Source organism: Ctenopharyngodon idella, chromosome 4 (assembly GCF_019924925.1).
Source record: "Ctenopharyngodon idella isolate HZGC_01 chromosome 4, HZGC01, whole genome shotgun sequence".
Classification (NCBI taxonomy): domain Eukaryota; kingdom Metazoa; phylum Chordata; class Actinopteri; order Cypriniformes; family Xenocyprididae; genus Ctenopharyngodon; species Ctenopharyngodon idella.
Genome location: NC_067223.1, coordinates 6371205 through 6391556, shown reverse-complemented (window position 1 = coordinate 6391556; position 20352 = coordinate 6371205). Strand labels below are relative to the sequence as shown.

The 20352-nt window shown below is 36.8% G+C and overlaps 1 protein-coding gene and 1 long non-coding RNA gene across 3 annotated transcripts; one reads left to right on the top strand and one right to left on the bottom strand.

The window, feature by feature from the left end:
* Window positions 1–1844: 1844 nt before the first annotated feature.
* Window positions 1845–18370, bottom strand: LOC127511389 (uncharacterized). 2 transcript variants are annotated; one of them, XR_007930023.1, is made up of 3 exons: window positions 18235–18370; window positions 8289–8620; window positions 1845–2320 (listed from the first exon to the last, which is right to left on the bottom strand). It is a non-coding gene; the product is annotated as an uncharacterized LOC127511389 (long non-coding RNA). The 2 variants fall into 2 exon arrangements; XR_007930022.1 differs by lacking the exon at window positions 18235–18370 and adding an exon at window positions 10452–10719.
* slc26a3.1 (solute carrier family 26 member 3) lies at window positions 10852–20339 on the top strand. Its single transcript, XM_051892170.1, has 19 exons — window positions 10852–11065; window positions 11234–11373; window positions 11466–11576; window positions 12825–12985; window positions 13113–13277; window positions 13394–13546; window positions 13653–13735; window positions 14832–14979; window positions 15089–15202; window positions 15296–15373; window positions 15537–15632; window positions 15827–15933; window positions 16025–16094; window positions 16183–16275; window positions 17144–17239; window positions 18251–18475; window positions 18592–18646; window positions 18733–18866; window positions 18990–20339. The coding sequence occupies exons 1-19, from the start codon at window positions 10938–10940 to the stop codon at window positions 19038–19040; spliced, it is 2208 nt and encodes a 735-aa protein (XP_051748130.1). The 5' UTR covers window positions 10852–10937; the 3' UTR covers window positions 19041–20339.
* The last annotated feature ends 13 nt before the right edge of the window (window positions 20340–20352 follow it).

The following is a 20352-nucleotide window of genomic DNA, read 5'->3' as shown; positions in this document are numbered from 1 at the left end:
TTTTACTTTTACTGTAGTAACACGCATTATAAATCGAATTCCTAGCAGTAAATGAATAACTATCTGTACGAGAAAGGAAGTTATTGTTGAGGAAGTGAAAAGGGCAAGAAAACAAAGGAACTTGCCATTTTTAAGGAGAAAATTTATAAGCTATTGAAGATAACTTCATCAGATATGATTAAAAAGATCAAATCATTTAAAGGGAAATGGAGTCACAGTGTAACAGGACTGAAACATTTTATATATATATATATATATATATATGTTTCAGCCCTGTTACACTGTGACTTCATATATATTATATATTATTATTATTAATTATATTTTTAAAATATTTGTTATTCTTTTTAAATTAAAGACTAAGCCCATTTTAATCTCAAATACAGAGGTGTATAAAGTACCTGAAAAGTAGACATATCTTACAGCAAAAATGACTCCATTACAAGTTACAAGTCACCAGCTCCAATATCACTTGATTAAAAGTCACAGACAAGGTCTAGTCCCAGACTAAAATGCATGTTTGAGCTATTTTAACTGAAAGCAATTTGCACTGACATATCTTAAAATATGTCAGTGTCATTGTTTTGTCTCAAGACGCAAACCAATAATGTTTTTTCTAAGGTACGTTTATAAAAGACACTTAAATGTCCAAATTAAACTAAGGCCTAAGAGTAACTGATTTTAACAGTACTTAAGTATTTTACTCATACTGTATGTAGGCTCAAAGATGCACTAGTCCTCAACACCTAAGAGACATGCCAGTGAAAAACAAGAAACAGTTGATTTGTGAGGAGAGCTCGAAAAGGGCATAGGCAAACCAAAATCTTTCAAAAGGTCTTGTAAGAAAAAATGATGAGGACGTTGAAAATCTTGAAGTTTATTGCAGCGTAGCAGTGACAAAATACATGTAGCACCTTGGATTCATCAGAGTCGGAATGAACCCAGAACATCCAAATCTCAAATCTTTTATCCTGTTACAGTTTACCACTCTTAAGGTAAATGAAACTGCTCCTGTTGTAACAGCTGTGGTCTGTATGTTAATGAAGTTGTGACACCTCATTATCTGAGAGGGTTCTCTGGGTCCCATACCCGTTCCCATTCTACAATTAATGACCATTTGCTCAGGATGTGATCAACCCAAATGGTACATAAACAATATAACAGTTGATTTTCTTCTTCTCTATGATAATTAAGCCATTTTGGGGATGAGCTCATTCTAAAATATACTTTGGAGTGGAATCTGGGTCGGGACAGACTACAATTTCTTACAGTCCCCCCTTTGATTCTCTTGGCCCAAAAGAAGCATCATATCCACTCCCTTTTCACAGATTACACCTCCCTTCCCTATTGGGCAGGTGCCCAGTGGCGGTGAAGCCCTGCCTTAGGTTGTCCTCCGCTGGCCACCGGAGAATCTTACCCGTCATTGGGTCATCACATCAGTGTCCTAATGTAATTATTAAGTTATCTGCAATTTGACATTTAAATATATTATTATTATTATTATTATTATTATTATTATTATTATTATTAAGGAAGATACATACGCATTCAGCTGTTTTAAAGGTTACATCCCAAATTAAACCAGAATAGGCAATAGCTAAGTCTCCAACATGCATTTGTTTTAAGAAAATCTTGTCTTTTTCTTCAAGGCCTTGTTCGGCTTTCATAATGTGGCTTTCATTCTGTTGTCTCAGTGATATTAGCATATTGTTTAGTTTAGTTAATGTGTGTGTGTCTGTGTGTGCGCGCTTTTTCATTTTGTCATGTGTATCATGTCCATTTTCTCAGTGTGGACATCCTTTATCCACATGTGTGCTTCCAATAGACAATAACATTTCTAATGCGAATTAGTATGCATATATTTATCTCTTAATGTGCAGTGAGTCTGTGTATTTGTGCATTTCTTAGTGAAGGTATGTCCTTTTTCCCCACTTGTTTTCCATCTAGGTGGAAAGACGTCTGTCCGTAGTCTCTGAAATGGTTTGATCTCCTCTTGTTTCTCTTCTTATTGTCCATTCTTTTCCACCTGGACCCTAAGTCCTTCTAGAAGAAGCAGTCACTGTTGTTGTTTGAGTCTGTGTCACTCCATCAGTTTCATCCATCCCATGGTGGGTCTCAGGGTTTCTAGATCTTTTAGGCCTGGGGTTCTGGATCTTCCAGGTCTGGAAATCTCTGGGTTTCTAGATCAAGGATCACTGTTCTTTTTCTTGAGAATGTCCCATGGCTCCACTGGTTCAACTGACCTTCTCGTTCCTCAAACGGCCAGATCATCTTTCTCTAGGAGGTTACCCATTCCAGACAAACATCTCAATGCTTATATCTGAAACAAGAATCAAAATGAAGGTGTGTAAATGGCTTCTTCATTTCCTAACTGGGTTTCTAAACTGCCTATTTTCTTAAGCAAATTGCGATAGCCCATCTATCATTCATGTGAAAAGTGACACTGCCTTGCCTGGTGTCCTATCTTACTACATGCAAAACAAACATCTTCCTGATCTTCCCTTCTTTTCTCCAAACAATGCCTTGCAATGTGACCATCCCTTTCACATGCATGACAGACAAAGCTTTGAAGAGGCCTCACATTGTCTTGACAATGTCTAGCAATGTGACCAGCTTTTCCACATGCATAGCAAAGAATAACACCTTCTAAATTTACTCTTGCAAATCTCCTTGTTCTATGATGGAAACCATCACATAATCTAGAACATTCTCGGCCAAAGGCAGCAACTGGATGTCTAGATTTGGCATCTTTCATTTGACTATTTGCATTAGCATTATTGTTGTAAAACTGTGTCATTTTACCAATAATGTCATTATATTCAGAGAGAGGTGTCACTAACATTGACACAGCAGAACGAATGAGTGGTCACATTTGTTAATCAAGGCAGACTTGAAACAGACATCATTTTTAGTAATGTCAGGATTGCCACTGAACGTTTTTAAATGTCTCCAATAATCGTTCTGAAAACGCTGCTGATATTTTATCCCAATAACGGACATCACACCAAAAGCCCGGAACACACTAAGCCGACGGTCGGCCGACTAAGTTTTCTCAGTGTGTTCCGCACCATCGGCTGAAGTTGGTCCTCGTCGCCTTTTTTTCGGCCGATTCGACATGTTGAATCGGCGTCGGAGCTTGTCGGTCAGCCAGGCCATCTGATCATTCTGGGGTGCGTTTCCCAAGTTCTGTCGTTACCAATAGAGTTCAATGAGACTTACGACCATAGTTGACTAACGATGCTTTCGGGAAACGCACCCCTGATTGGCTGTTCAGCTACTGCCACCTGCTGGTAAGGAAAGACATTTCTTCTTACGCAGGCGCAGAACGGACGTGCTACTTGGCCGTCAGGGTGTCGAGCGTTGATTTGGTGCGTCAGGGCAACTTTGGACCCAGACGCTGCCGACTTGAGCCAACCCCGCAGTCTGCTTTCGCCGCTACTAGTTCATCTGCGTTGGCTTGGTGTGTTTCGGGCTTAAGACCTCAAGCAGTGCCTGTTTCCTCTCTGACTTATTTGCAGTTCTGTCCTTTACTTTCTGAGTTAAAGCTCCAAACAAAGTGTCAGGCAAGCACATTCTTAACATCACCATTTGTAAATCTCAGCATATTCCTCCAAGTTTTTCAGACAATCTATTGGATCTTGTTTAGCAGGATCAAATTTCCCAATATTCTCGATTACAGTTTCTAGTTCAGTTGGATTAAAACTTCTGACCATGGTAGAGATAATTTGCTCTTCCCTTCCTTCACTAGCACACACAGTTGTAGTAGCATGAACTGGTGCCATGGGAAATCTAACTGTACAGTCAGAGTCTTGACTACTAAAGGACTGAGAATCTCTTTCCCAACCCTCAGAGTCATGTTCCTGCAAATCTGGCATTTCTGGAACTGGGTTACGCAATGTGACACCTAACAATGTCTTCCTGGTGTTTTTCTCAGTTATGCCATTCTTGATCATAAACTCACAAGCTGCCTTTGTTTCCTCCAAATTGTTGGCCAATGTTTCCACAGATGATTTAAGCATGTCATTGTTAGTTCTAAGAAATGCAATCTTATTCCGTATTCTGATCTTTTCTTCTTTCCATATCGTTTCACTAGTCAGGTAATTTTTTGTAGAAATTACCCCAACACCGAGTCGCTCATTTTCAGCTTTTAATTCATCTACTTTCTTCCTAGTTACTTTGTATGAAACAAAAACTGCTTGAAGTGCATTAGCAATTTTTGCTTCTTTGTTCTTAGGCATTTTGGGGGAATTTTTGAATTGAGCCATAGCCCAATTGTAAGGGTCATCTGCCTTCTCTATCCCGTCAAACATTCCAGGTGAACCATGCTTAGCAATGTATTTAATGATAATTTCTTCCATTTCTGAAATCTTATTGAACTGTGATAATTCAACAACTGTTCACAATGTCTTGTTTCAATGACTATACTTTATCTAGTTGCTTTAAGATAACCGTTAATCTAATTCATATGCAAATGAACTCAATCGGACCTTAAATCTCACTACTCTAAATAGTTACAAATTTAACATTGTCACAGTAAGTTGGACAAAACCACATACAGTGATGGTCAGAATTATTGGCACCCTTGGTAAATATGATCAAAGATGACTGTAAAAATAAATCTGCATTGTTTATCCTTTTGATCTTTAATTCATAAAATTAGCAAAAATCTAACCTTTCATTGAAGGAAAAGAATTGAAAGTGGGGAAAAAAAAAATATATATATATATATATCACATTATGAAATGAAATAAATGTTTTTCTCCAAAACACGTTGGCCACAATTATTGGCACCCTTTTATTCAATACTTTTTGCAACCTCCTTTTGCCAAGATAACAGCTCTGAGTCTTCACCTACAGGTGCTGGTCATATAATTAGAATATCATCAAAAAGTTGATTTATTTCACTAATTCCATTCAAAAAGTGAAACTTGTATATTATATTCATTCATTACACACAGACTGATATATTTCAAATGTTTATTTCTTTTAATTTTGATGATTATAACTGACAACTAAGGAAAATCCCAAATTCAGTATCTCAGAAAATTAGAATATTACTTAAGACCAATACAAAGAAAGGATTTTTAGAAATCTTGGCCAACTGAAAAGTATGAACATGAAAAGTATGAGCATGTACAGCACTCAATACTTAGTTGGGGCTCCTTTTGCCTGAATTACTGCAGCAATGCGGCGTGGCATGGAGTCGATCAGTCTGTGGCACTGCTCAGGTGTTATAAGAGCCCAGGTTGCTCTGATAGTGGCCTTCAGCTCTTCTGCATTGTTGGGTCTGGCATATCGCATCTTCCTCTTCACAATACCCCATAGATTTTCTATGGGGTTAAGGTCAGGCGAGTTTGCTGGCCAATTAAGAACAGGGATACCATGGTCCTTAAACCAGGTACTGGTAGCTTTGGCACTGTGTGCAGGTGCCAAGTCCTGTTGGAAAATGAAATCTGCATCTCCATAAAGTTGGTCAGCAGCAGGAAGCATGAAGTGCTCTAAAACTTCCTGGTATACGGCTGCGTTGACCTTGGACCTCAGAAAACACAGTGGACCAACACCAGCAGATGACATGGCACCCCAAACCATCACTGACTGTGGAAACTTTACACTGGACCTCAAGCAACATGGATTCTGTGCCTCTCCTCTCTTCCTCCAGACTCTGGGACCCTGATTTCCAAAGGAAATGCAAAATTTACTTTCATCAGAGAACATAACTTTGAACCACTCAGCAGCAGTCCAGTCCTTTTTGTCTTTAGCCCAGGCGAGACGCTTCTGACGCTGTCTGTTGTTCAAGAGTTGAAGGAATGCGACAGCTGAAACCCATGTCTTGCATACGTCTGTGCGTAGTGGTTCTTGAAGCACTGACTCCAGCTGCAGTCCACTCTTTGTGAATCTCGCCCACATTTTTGAATGGGTTTTGTTTCACAATCCTCTCCAGGGTGCGGTTATCCCTATTGCTTGAACACTTTTTTTCTACCACATCTTTTCCTTCCCTTCGCCTCTCTATTAATGTGCTTGGACACAGAGCTCTGTGAACAGCCAGCCTCTTTTGCAATGACCTTTTGTATCTTGCCCTCCTTGTGCAAGGTGTCAATGGTCGTCTTTTGGACAACTGTCGAGTCAGCAGTCTTCCCCATGATTTTGTAGCCTACAGAACTAGACTGAGAGACCATTTAAAGGTCTTTGCAGGTGTTTTGAGTTAATTAGCTGATTAGAGTGTGGCACCAGGTGTCTTCAATATTGAACCTTTTCACAATATTCTAATTTTCTGAGATACTGAATTTGGGATTTTCCTTAGTTGTCAGTTATAATCATCAAAATTAAAAGAAATAAACATTTGAAATATATCAGTCTGTGTGTAATGAATGAATATAATATACAAGTTTCACTTTTTGAATGGAATTAGTGAAATAAATCAACTTTTTGATGATATTCTAATTATATGACCAGCACCTGTATAATGCCTGATGAGTTTGAAGAACAACTGACACGAGATCAGAGACCATTCCTTCATACAGAATCTCTCCAGATCCTTCAGATTCCCAGCTCCATGCTGGTGCTTCTTCTCTTCAGTTCACTCCACTCATTTTCTTCAGGGTTCAGGTCAGGGGACTGGGATGGCCATGGCAGAAGCTTCATTTTGTGCTCAGTGACACATTTTTGTGTTGGTTTTGATGGTTGATTTGGATCATTGTCCTGATGGAAGATCCAACCACGGCCCATTATTAGATTTCTAGCAGAAGCAATCAGGTTTTGATTTTTTTATCTGTTGGTATTTGATAGAATCCATGATACCATGTATCTGAACAAGATGTCCAGGACCTCCAGCAGAAAAACAGGCCCACAACATTAAAGATCCAGCAGTATATTTAACTGTGGACATGGGGTACTTTTTATCCATGTGTGCACCAAACCCATCTGGTGGGTTTGCTGCCAAAAAAGCTCTTTTTTTAGTTTCATCTGACCATAGAAGCTGGTCCCGTTTGAAGTTCCAGTCTTGTCTGACAACTGAATATGCTGGAGATTATTTCTGGATGAGAGCAGAGGATTTTTCTTGAAACCCTCCTGAACAACTTGTGTGGATGTAGGTGCTGTTTGATAATTTTTAGGCTTTCTGAGACTCAAGACTCAACTAATCTCTGCAATTCTTCAGCTGTGATACTTGGAGAGTCTTTGGCCACTCAAACTTTCCTCCTCACCGCGCATTAGGATGATTTAGACACACGTCCTCTTCCAGGCAGATTTGTAACATCTTTAGTTGATTGGAACTTCTTAATTATTGCCCTGATGATGGAAATGGGGATTTTCAATGCTTCAGCTATTTTCTTACAGACACTTTCTATTTTGTGAAGCTCAACAATCATTTCCTGCACATCAGAACTATATTCTTTGGTTTTACTCATTGAGATGAATGATTAAAGGAATTTGGCCTTTGTGTTTCCTCATGTTTATAATCCTGTGGAACAGGAAGTCATGGCTGCACAATTTCATGTTCATGATCACCTGGTGTGCTTAAAAAAAAAAAAAAAAAAAAAAAAAAAAATGTAAACATGAATGGGAATATACTTCAGAGATATTTTACTCATAAAAAATTCTAGGGGTGCCAATAATTGTGGCCAACGTGTTTTGGAAAAAAAAAACATTTATTTTATAATGTGATTTTCCCCCCACTTTCAATTCTTTTCCTTCAATGAAAGGTTAATTTTTTTGCTAATTTTATGAATTAAAGATCAAAAGGATAAAAAAATGCAGATTTATTTTTACAGTCATCTTTGATCATATTTACCAAGGGTGCCAATAATTCTGACCACAACTGTACCTAGCCACAGTACTTTAGACTTAACAGTTTATGAAATTTAAAACATTGCCAAAACCACACTGCTTCGGGTTATTGTTTTAAATTTCAGTCGCTATGCATCAGACTCGCTACACTACAGTGCACTTCAGTTATTCTTTCAAATAACGGTTAGAAATAACCGTTTTGTAAATTCTGTGACCACACTGCATTGGGTGAATTCAGTTACAGAATTAAAACAACAATACACTCAGTTTCAGTTACGTTAGAAACTTACCACTTTGTTTCAATTACTTTAGAAACAACAATTCCAATACAACTCTACCCACACACTGCATGTGGCTGATTTAGTTCTGTTAGAATCTTAAACAAAATTGTACAGAACAGGCTTAAGAAATGAATAAACCAAATTCTCTTCTGTCCTTTCTAGATTTTTTAAACGAGAGGGTTCCCTGACAAAAACCAGCATAAAAGAAAGAAAACAGCTTACCTTTCCCCACTTTTTTCGGAAATCCCTCGCTGGGTGGCTCACCAATGTAAGAAAAAAAATGATGAGGACGTTGAAGATCTCGATGAAGAAGTTTATTGCAGCATAGCAGTGACAAATTACTTGTAGCACCTTGGGTTCATCAGAGTCGGAAGGAATACATCCAAATCTCAATAATAATAAGTAAAATTAAATTGTCAAAGCCTACTTGCAATGGATGTGCTGGTTCGTCCTCGACTGCAGCCATGTCCTCATCTCATATATGAAACACCTGCGATTCATCAGCTACCTGCTAATGCACTCACATTTGTGTAAAGTAGCCTTGTTGATAAGTTCTGTGAGTAAGGGCAAAAAGCACAAGATATAGTACCTTTAATGCCCTGTAGATGGCGATATCGCTTTTGTAACAGAAACTGCTGCAGAAAAAGTTAGGTGCCATGCAAAAATGTGTAATTGCATTACTCATTACAAAATATATTGGAGTAAAGAGTACATATACTTATTCAAATATGTAGTCAAGTAGAGAGTAAAAGTTGCTAATATCCTTGATACTCAGTCAAAGTACAAAGTAGCCAAAAAGAGTGACAGTTCAAAAATGGCAAAAAGCACACCTTGTGTTTTTTTTTTGCCTCAAGTTTGCATGCCTGTAACTCAAGAAGTATTAAAGATATCTTAATATCCTTTTGGATTCTGGTTCTTAACTAACTTTCCTTTTGGTATCTTCATTTTAAAGGCCCTCAATGGTTCAATCGCAGACATATGGAGATCTTAATGCGGCTCCATGAGTAAATTGGTCAATTGTACACATTTTCAGTGGTCAAAAACCAAATGTGGGTCACTTTGCATACAGCTGAGGCTTTTTTTCTTTTAAAGAGGAATATCTGAAGAACAAATAATGTTGAAACTAGAAATGTATCTCGTGTTTTTCTATCAACTCAGTTGCATAGAACATACTTGTCCGAGTAACTTTAAAAGTAATTAAGATATCTTAATATCCTTCTAGATTCTCATTCTTATTAAAATTTCCTTTTGACATCTTAATTTTCAAGGCGCTATATAGTTCAGTCCCATAGATATGGGGATCTCAAAGCAGCTCCATGTTCAAATAGTTGAATTTGACCAATTTTCAGTGATCGAAAACCAAATGTGGTTCACTTTGCACACAGCTGATACTTATTGCATTTAAAGAGGAATGTCTGAAAAATAAATAATGTTTAAACTAGAAATGTATCTTTGCATAAAACATAACTCTAGAGTTACAGGCATGTAATCTGTGGAAAAGGATTATTTATGGCACTCAGACAGGTATGTTCTATACAAATGAGTTGATAGAAAAACACAAGATACATTTCTAGTCTGTCAATTAATGTGTTCAGTACTATTAATTCCAGTTGTAAGTAATGAGGCAGCAAACAGCACTCTTTCCTGGAATTGGGCCATAAAGGACTTTAACTTGCATCGAATTATATTATATGTTGCATAAAAACAAAAAAAAGAAACATGTGCTGTAAAAATAGATTACTTAATGTGATTTAGGTAGTAACATGCTTCCTGGTATGGAACAACATTCATATTAACAATCAGATCTTAGAGTTAGGATTATGGTGTAGAGTTTGGGTTTGGCTGAACAACATGATAGCCAAATAATGTCTCTCTGATTTCAGGTGTAGGTTAGGAATATGGTTAAGGAATTATAATTGTGTGATTGTAAGGTGGTTCCTGGACAAACAAAGAATCTTCAACCAGGAACAAGTTCTGTTTGGTTAACTCACATTTTACAAAATGGAAGTTGCAGAGTCATATCGCACAATACTGTATATACATGCAATCGACAACCACGTGACTCAGTAAACAGCCAAAACTTGATATCGAGTATTTAAACAGTATGAGTAATTACAAATCCTGGCAAAAGGAAATACGATAGCATAAAAAAAAGTATGTGAACTTTTGGACTTCCTATTGTTTTATACATAAACTGATCATAAAATTTTTTTTGATTCTCAATTAAGGTCATAACAATAAGCAGTCTGCATAAACACAACACACAAACAATGGCACGTTTCAATGCCTGCATTACGTCATTGAGCAAACATTTACAGTGCAAAGTGGAAAAAGTATGTGAACCCCTAAGCTAACAAGTTGGTGTGAAGAGACGAATCTGCAAACCTGGAGTCCAAACAATGAGACGAGATTGCAAGTGTAGGTTAGAGTCACTCCGCTCTATATGAAAAACACAAATTTTGAGTTTACCATTCACAAGAAGCATTGCTGGATATGAACCATTCCTCAAACAAAAGAGAATATCAGTATTGTTCATTTGCAAAAAGCTTGAACGGATTACAAAAGTATCTCTGTGATGTTCATTAGTCTAAATGGAGGAAGCTAATCACTGTACTTCCATGCAGTAATTCATAAAATCATAATCCACGTGGGTTCAGATAGTTTTTTCAGCAGCTCTATTTTTATGTTTCCGTCTTGAGAAATCATGTAAATAAGGAAGAATGACTTAAAAAAAACACATTGTTCCATCAATGATTAATGCCTGCAAAAGACAGCCCATAATAGCCTGTGATAAGACTAATGATGGCTCCCTTACAAACAAACCAGACAATATAAAGCACTCGAGATGCATCTGAAAACCAACTAATCAGGATGCAGCCCTTCGGCAGACAGTATGTGGTGGTCAGGCCTCTGTTTTCAGAGGATTCCTTTGCAGAGCAACACGAGAGGATCAACAGGAAACGCAAAACTCTACGGCACCATCTGAAAGACTATTTCATGTAAGAATATGTCCGCCTTCTGTCTTCAATAACGCATTTATAATAAACTGAAATATGGTATCTTATTACAAGCACATTTGAAGATGTTATTGAGGTAACATATAGATCTAAACATATGGGTTTAAATGATGCAACAGGAAGATTTAGCAAATTGTGTTTTTATTGTAGTTGTGATACGAATCGTGCAAAGAATGCAGCTCTTTCCTTTCTTCCAATCATTGGATGGATGAAGAACTACAACATCAAAGAATGGCTGCTGGGTGACATTGTTTCAGGCATCAGCACTGGACTAGTGGCAGTGCTACAGGGTATTGCATTTTTTTTTTTCCTAACATAGATTGGCTAAAATCATTTCTGAAGACTTCATAAAACTTCTTATTACACCATTATTTTCTATCAGGACTTGCATTTTCCTTGCTGGCCTCCTTACCACCGGGATATGGACTGTACACGGCATTCTTCCCTGCAATAGTCTACTTCTTTTTGGGCACTTCCAGACACCTGTCAGTAGGTGCGTGATATATTGTCAATTGCGTTTACATGATACAGTTGCAAGAAAAAGTATGTGAACTACTTGCAGAATCTGTGAAAATGTGCAAGATTTTAACAAAATAAGAAAGATCATACAAAATGCATGTTATTTTTTATTTAGTACTGTCTTGAGTAAGATATTTTACATAAAAGATGTTTACATATAATCCATAAGACAAAAAAATAGCTGTATTTATTAAAATGACCCAGTTCAAAAGTTTGTGAACCATTGATTCTTAATACTGTGTGTAGTTACCTGGATGATCTACGACTGTTTTTTTGTTTTGTGATGGTTGTTCATGAGTCTCTTGTTTGCTTTGAGCAGTTAAACTGAGCTCTGTTCTTCAGAAAAAATCTCCAGGTCCTGCAGATTCTTCAGTTTTCCAGCATCTTTTGCATATTTGAACCCTTTACAACAGTGACTGAATGATTTTTAGATGCATCTTTTCACACTGAGGACAACTAAGGGGCTCAAACACAACTATTAAAAAAGGTTCAAACATTCACTGGTGCTCCAGAAGGAAACATGATGCATTAAGAGTCGGGGGGTGAAAACTTTTGAACAGGATGAAGAGGTCCAAATTTTTCTTATTTTTTTCCATTTAGTACTGCCCTTCGGAAACAACAGAAAATACTTGCATGTTTCCCGGAAGACAAATTAAATATAATTTACCTTGATCTTCAAATTCCAAATGTTTTCACCCCCCCATCTATTAATGCATCATGTTTTTCTTCTGGAGCATCAGTGAATGTTTGAACCTTTTTTAAAAGTTGTGTTTGAGTCCCTCAATTGTCCTCAGTGTGAAAAGACGGATCTCAAAATCATTCAGTCACTGCTGTAAAGGGTTCAAATATGCAAAAAATGCTGGAAAACTGAAGAATCTGCAGGACCTGGAGGATTTTTCTGAAGAACAGAGCTCAGTTTAACTGCTCAGAACAAACAAGTGACTCATGAACAATTATCACAAAACAAACAAACAGTCGTAGATCTTTCAGGTAACCACACACAGTATTAAGAATCAATGGTTCACATACTTATGAATGGGGTTATTTTAATAAATTCAGCTATTTTTTTAAATTATTAACATTTTCACAGATTCTGCAAGTGGTTCACATACTTTTTCTTGCAACTGTATATGTGTACACAACATCACAGGAGACTAATGAATTAGAAGTGAAGGTCTGGACAGTGATTGAATTTGCACTTTCTAATTGGACTGTGTTTTAGGGGCTTTTCCTATTCTGAGTCTAATGGTGGGGGCTGTTGTCACACGACTGGTGCCTGATGAGGGACCCTCAGCTAACATCACTGGATTTGAAGGATTGAGCATGGAACAGCAGAGAGTTTTAGTTGCTTCCTCGGTTACTTTTGTCATGGGCGCATTTCAGGTAAATACTTGAAAAGACAAGTCGCATTTCACTATATATATATATATATATATATATATATATACATATATACATACATACATACATACAGTATATATATGGAATTCTCTATTTTCTTATTTTTCAGCTCATAATGGGGCTGCTGCAGGTGGGCTTCATTGTCATGTATCTGTCAGATACTCTAGTGTCAGGATTCACCACTGCAGCTGCTGTTCACATTTTGGTATCCCAGCTCAGGTTTGTGTTGGGACTGGACTTTCCTGGTATAAACGGGCCACTCGCCATTATATATGTGAGTTAAAGTTCTTCCCTTTTAATGCACCAGCAATGTAGACATTTTATCATCACATACTGTAGCTCCATGTGACTTTTTGGTGGATATATCAAACATTTGGTCTTTGATTTCAGACTTTGGTGGAAGTTTTTAGTCGAATCACTAACACGAATGTGGCCGACCTGGTGACATCTATTGTGATCATGGCACTGGTGCTTATTGTGAAGGAGATCAATGACAGATTCAAGTCAAAACTGCCTGTGCCAATACCTATAGAAGTCATCATGGTAGGTATAATTACCACACCAAGACAAAATATATCACTTCTATCAAACTTTATGTAAATCTACCCATTATACAATCTATCAAACATAATGCAAATCTACCCAACAGACTGTTATCGCTTGTGGAGTCTCTTATGCATTCAACTTCGAGGAGCGATTTGATGTGGTCGTGGTTGGGGAGATGGTGAATGGGTGAGAATCGAACAATATGTAATCTACAATATTAACAACATAAAAAGTGACTAGATTTAATGTGCATTTTTAATGGGAACAGATACAGTATATTGTGCATATAAGTGATTGTTATAAATTAAGCAAAGACTTCATATGTTTAGCTTATAAAAAAGATTTAGGGTTAAAAACATTTAGATGAAAAACAATATCAATTTTTTTTATTATATTATAAAATGGTTAGTTCCTGTCCTTGATTCAGACTGGTCAAAAGCTGTGTTTTGTTCATGATAAAACACGGCTATGATCGCTTCACCCAACGGTTCTGTGTATCACTACACAACACCCTTAGCAACCACTCTTAGCAACGTAAACTGTATGTTCTCAATTGATATTGTTCATTGATGTTTACTGTATTATGTAGAAGAGTATCGTGAGAAAAAGATCTAGTGAGTGAGTTGCATTCAGATTTAGCATTTTCCTTCAGGTCAGTCCTATGTTCATAATAAAAAATCTGTTTAAATGTCCAATGTATTATCTTGTCCTTTTAACAGTTAAGGGGTTTTCCCGTGACTGACAGTCGCTAATCAAAGCATTTGTCAGTTGCGTCTTGTTCTATGTTCACAACAATTCAGTCTTTTCAATGTAAAAGTCTTCGCTACTGACTGACACACTCATAAAGACTGTCTTTGCCGCCATCTAATGCCGTAATGTAACTTCCGTTGTTGTTCACGGTCAGGGTCTATTTTTTCCGGCGGAAGGAAGGTTTTAGTGAGAGTTTACTTCATGAAAGTTGCATTGATACGTATTTTTGGCTTTAATATTTGTATTGTGTGGTAACCGTTTTATAAAAGCAATAAGGTACTCGAAGCTAGTGCTGTATCGTGAATAAGTCACGGCTGAAGGGGTTGCAGGCACTCTGCTCCGCTTCTACAGCACAGCCTCTCGTACTTCATTGCTTACTAATATTATATTATATTATATTATATTATACATTTTTCCAAAATGCTTGTGTAGGGTTGCAGGGATGCTGGAGCTTATATTATATTATATTATATTATATATTAAGCCGTTTCCCAGATGGAAATAAACATCTAGTAACATCTCTCTTTCTTAGATATGAATCACCGGTTGCTCCAAACCTGGAAGTCATTGAAGAGAGTGCAGTGGAGGCCTTCCCTATGGCCATAGTAGGATTTGCTGTGGCTTTCTCAGTAGCTAAAGTCTACTCCGTCAAACACGACTACACGATTGATGGGAACCAGGTCAGCTGAAGCTCTATTCACTGCAAACAATGCAAATTCTAAACTGCTGAATTTGTTATTTTTGCAAAAAACATGAACACCTTTTTATACGCTCATATATATGTAACAGGAGCTCATTGCATTCGGGGTAAGCAACATTTTTGGGGCATCTTTCCGGTCATTTGCCGCCAGCACAGCACTTTCTAGGACGGCTATACAAGAGAGCACTGGAGGGAAAACGCAGGTAAAACTCTCATGCTATTCCTTGATCTGAAACCATGCTGACTACAAGAATACAAAGAATGGATAATTAATGTTTGTTTAATAAAATTTTTAGATAGCTGGAGTTCTTTCAGCCATGATGGTACTGATTGTGATTGTCGCAGTGGGATTTTTACTTGAGCCGTTGCCCAGGGTGAGATTTTTTTTTTATGTTTTTATATACAGAATACAAACTGCATGAAATGATTTAGAGCTAATCTCACAGTTTAAACTCTCTATAAAGCCCTTTTAGTCAAATAAACTATTGACTGTAGATGCAGGAGTCAGTCTAATGACCTTTATGCTTTTCTTTTCAGTCTGTTCTAGGTGCTCTGGTCATTGTTAATCTGAAAGGCATGCTAATGCAGTTTGGAGAGCTGCCGTTCTTATGGAAGAATGACCGGTCTGATTTGGTGAGTTTCTCTTTTCATTATTTTTGAAATTATCTCTGATTATCTAATCCTCTAGCAGCTTTTATTTTAATAAAATCTAAAGTCTAAGCATATACTTAAGCATATGATCTAAACTGAAAACACTTTACAGCAAAAACAAAATTGAGTTTGGTCCAGATCAAAATGTCAAGCCCATGCGTCTCTGTTTCTCACAGGTGACCTGGGTGGTGACCTTCCTGGCCTCTCTTTTTTTGGGGTTGGATCTGGGGTTGGCTGTAGGTCTTGGGGCGGAATTGTTCACTGTGGTCTGCAGGACTCAATTGTGAGAGTGGATTCATGATACCTTCAAATGCCAAAATATCATTTTACTGAATTTTTACTGACATTGCATGATAATATTTTGTATGCTGCAGCCCACGCTGTTCCGTCCTGGCCAATATTACAGGAACTGACATCTACAGGGATCGCAAAGACTACATCTCTGTGAGTGCTGATCTTGCCCTTCCTCTAGATTCTTATTTCTTTTACAAATACCAAAATGTTGTTTTAATGTGATATTATTCCATTTCAGATTTCCGAACCTGACGGAGTTAAAATATTCAAAATCCCCTCACCTATCTTCTTTGCTAACATTGATTTCTTCAGAGACAAATTGGTTCAAGCAGTACGTTTCTTGTTATTTTCAAGATTTGTATAGAACAGGAGTGCCTAATCCTGTTCCTGGAGATCCTGCAGAGTTCAGATCCAACCCTGATCCAACACACCTGTCTGTATTTACCAAGTGCTCCTGAAGACCTTGGCTGTGTCCGAAATCGCCCCCTATACCCTTAAATAAGGCACTGTTTGAGGGGACAGACATTTGTAATGGTGTCCGAAACCATTGTAGATGTTATCTGGTGCACTCATTCAGTCCCACAATCCCAAACACAATAATGAGTGTACAACCAATGTACGCTCAAAGGCTAGAGAATACCCATAATGCACTGTGACGGTCACGCCGAATAAATTCCTGCATCTCACCAGAAGATGGCGCCCGCAGCTCAATCATCCATCCATCCATTTTCCAAACCACTGGTCCAATGTGGCCACAGGGTATAAATTCCTTTTTAACTGACAGATTATTAAATTGTTTGATAAAGGTTTATACATGCTAGTTTCCATGCTAATTAGTTTAAGATAAATCTTTTCATCACTACTGGAGCTGCCAGTTTGCTAAGTTTTAAATGATTTATTACATGGCAAGCACAAACTATACGCAAAAGCGACAGCCCTTCCGGCGCAATCAGTGTACGAATTCACTCTCATTTTCATTCACTCCTACAAGTGGACTATATTAGTGGAGTAATGTAGGGAATAGTGAATGAGGGGGCGATTTCAAACACAGCCCTTAATTAGCTGGTTCAGTTGTATTTGATCAGTGTTGGAGCTGAAATTTGCAGGAAGGAATAAATCTCCAGGAACAGGATTGGGCATCCCTAGTATAAAAAGAGCTGGGTGTTATTTCTCTGGGCTAAATATTTGTTTTCTTCTAGGTGGGTTTTAGTCCCCTAAGAGTGTTGAAGAAAAGGAACAAAGCCCTGCGAAAGATCAGAAAAATGTTGCAGAATGGGGAACTGGAGGTGTCAGATGTACGTCCTTACCATTATTATGATTTATCAGTGATGTTTTGTATATACTCATGACATTAAAAATATATATATTTTTAATGTAAATTTCATTTATTTAATAATAGATTAGTTAGACTGGATAATGCAGGGCACTATCCCACCTCCCATTTTGTTTTATTTATTTATTTATAATGGATTAATTGGATTTTGAAGGACATTATCCCCCTCCCCATACTGTTTTATTTGAATAAATAATCATTTATTTTATTATAACGGATTAATAGGCAGGATAATTAAGGATACAGTCCCACTTCCCATACTGTTTGATTTAAATAATTATTTATTTATTTTATTTATGTAATTTTAATGGAAGAATAGGACAGGATAATGAGGGACACTATCCCACTCCCCATACGGTTTTATTTAAATAATTATTTTATTTTATTTTAACGTATTAATAGGATAGAATAATAAAGGATACTATCCCACTTTCCATATGGATTTATTTAAATAATTACATATTTATTTTATTTTACTTATTTAATTTTAATGGATTAACAGGACAGGATATAATGATGGACACTATCCCACTTCCCATTAGGTTTTATTTAAATTATTATTTATTTATTTTATTTTAATGGATTAATAGGACCGATTATTATGAGGGACACTACCCCACTTTCCATACAGTTTTATGTATTTATTTAGCCTATATTATGTATTTATGTATAATATTTTTACACATTTGCTTTTATGTTTCCAATGATCTTGAAAAATGTTTTAAATGTTATTTTTATGAATATGTTACACTTTTTTTTTTTTTTTTTTTTTTTTTTTTTTACAGTTTTTGTTAATTAAAATACTCAAACTTTTTGTATTATTCTAAATCTATTATTCTTTTATTGTTCTTGTTCTGATCAAGTCCACAAAAAATTGTACTAAATGAAGTCACTCGAATAACAGAAAAATGGAGGTGCTCTTGCATGATTTGAAATGTGTAATGTAACAATTCTCACATCCTTCCTGATCCAGGGAGGCCTTAAGGTGAGACAACCATCAGCTGACACGTCAGAGGATGACAGCAGCATGGAGAGTCTGGACCAGCCCACTGATTTCTCTGGCCTTCCAATCCAGGTGAACTGGAACACAGAACTGCCTGCCAACATCTCTGTCCCTCCTGTGAACATGCACAGTTTGGTCCTGGACTTCTCTGCCGTCTCATTCCTAGATATATCTGCACTCAAGGGTCTTAAGACGGTAAAATGGCTTACTATGAGATATAGAATACGGTTTATTTTCACTGGGCCTGGTTTCCTTTAAGATGGTCAGAAATTCCTTATTTACCTCAAACTGTACTGTTGTTTTTCTTATAGACGCTAAAAGAGTTTATACGAATCGAAGTGGACGTCTACATAGTTTCATGCGATGGTAAAGCACTCTCCTATAAATGTTCCTTATTACCAGCCATTTTGCCCCAAAAGCACTTCATTAAGACAATTCTGCTCTCGTTACAGTGTACATCATGGAGAAACTTCATCAATGTACATTTTTTGATGACGAGATTAAGACGTCCATCTTTTACCCCACACTACATGATGCCATGTTACACATTCTGGAGAAGCATCCAGATCATGGAGAATTAGAAAAGGTACATAACTTGATTCATTTTGATTCAATATTGTGATATTTATTTAATTTACAACAACCATCTGCTGTCTACTAGGTTCTTCTATATAATCCATGCTGATCTATTTGTGTCTGATGTTTGCAGGATATAAGCATAAACTACGGAGTCATTCGGAGAGACAGTATTACTGTGTGAGGAACAGAAAACCCTGCTGAAATACTCTTTAAATCATGCCGGAAGGGTTGTGGTAAATGTTTTATGAGTGCAGCCAAACAATACGGGCAGAGATGCATTTCACCACTGTCACAGCACATTATAGGCCTATATTTTAGTCTGGCCACTGGACAGACACTAAACTCAGGCTGCTTTAAGAAAAGAAAACGCACTATTTTAGTTTACAGCAGCATACAGCCATTGTTACCATGTTTACTGGTGATTTAGTGGCATTACAGTAAATGAATTCATATTGTTTGGGATTTAGTGACAGGACAAACTGTCACACGGAGCGAGCAGAAACATTGGACATTTTTGGACATTACAAATGTAATTGGTTAAAACAATATTTGGCTGAACAAGACAGATAATTAACGTTTAATGATGAGAGTTCCTACCTTACAAACCAGGTCCTGCTTTTTCCCTGGGTTATGGTCATGTGCAGCACGTGTTCCTACTCAAGGGGGCAAAGTCTACACAGGTGATTTACATTCTCCACGGTCCTGCAAATGTTTCCTTCTTGACGTGTATGGACAAGGAATGAAAATCATGTAAAAATGTGGAAACTGTAACGTATTATTTAGTTTTTAAAACGCACACATGTGTTTGTCAGGGCTGTGGATGGATTTCTGAAATCGACATTCAAGACGGACCAATCAAAAACTTTACGAGCTAGCTGAATTGCGGAAATAGTAAATGTAATGCGTTAGTGATTATGAGAGATTTATAGTTTTGTTCTCATCACTAAACTGAGTTTCAATGTTTAATTTAGCTTTAATCATATTTTTCGGATTGATGAATCTGCTCTTTTCCTGTGAAGTCCATACCATCCCAACAAAAATGTATATATGCTGCAGTGCCTATGTTACTTGTTACCTTTATATATTTATTTATGTAAACTTTGTGTAGTTTTAACAATTCATAACCAATTTCCTATGTAGAGAGTTTTGGACAGACTAACCTGACTATAATTAAAAACTAGAATTATGTATATTAATGTATGTACTTTGTTTTTGAAAATCCTATCATGTAAAGACAGGTGATTTTATAATGAATGTGTGTAAACAAATTTATTGTAATAAAACTAAAAGAACTATACATTACCTGCTTTTAATTTTCATTGTATATACACGGAAATATATGTAAACATTTATGAAACAAATGTAGGTTTTACAAAAATTGCAAACAGCCAATTAAGAGGAAAAAAAACAAAACATTTTGTACAATTACATATGTAACATTTGCCTGTTAGTTTTCAGACCTTTCAGAACTACTCAAAAATATTGAATATAAA

Coding starts and splice junctions, on each gene's coding strand:
- slc26a3.1 (XM_051892170.1), top strand. CDS start 10,938: ATGCAGCCCTTCGGCAGACAGTATGTGGTGGTCAGGCCTCTGTTTTCA. Junction 11,374..11,465: donor ACTAGTGGCAGTGCTACAGG/GTATTGCATTTT, acceptor ATTTTCTATCAG/GACTTGCATTTTCCTTGCTG. Junction 18,867..18,989: donor ATCATGGAGAATTAGAAAAG/GTACATAACTTG, acceptor TGATGTTTGCAG/GATATAAGCATAAACTACGG.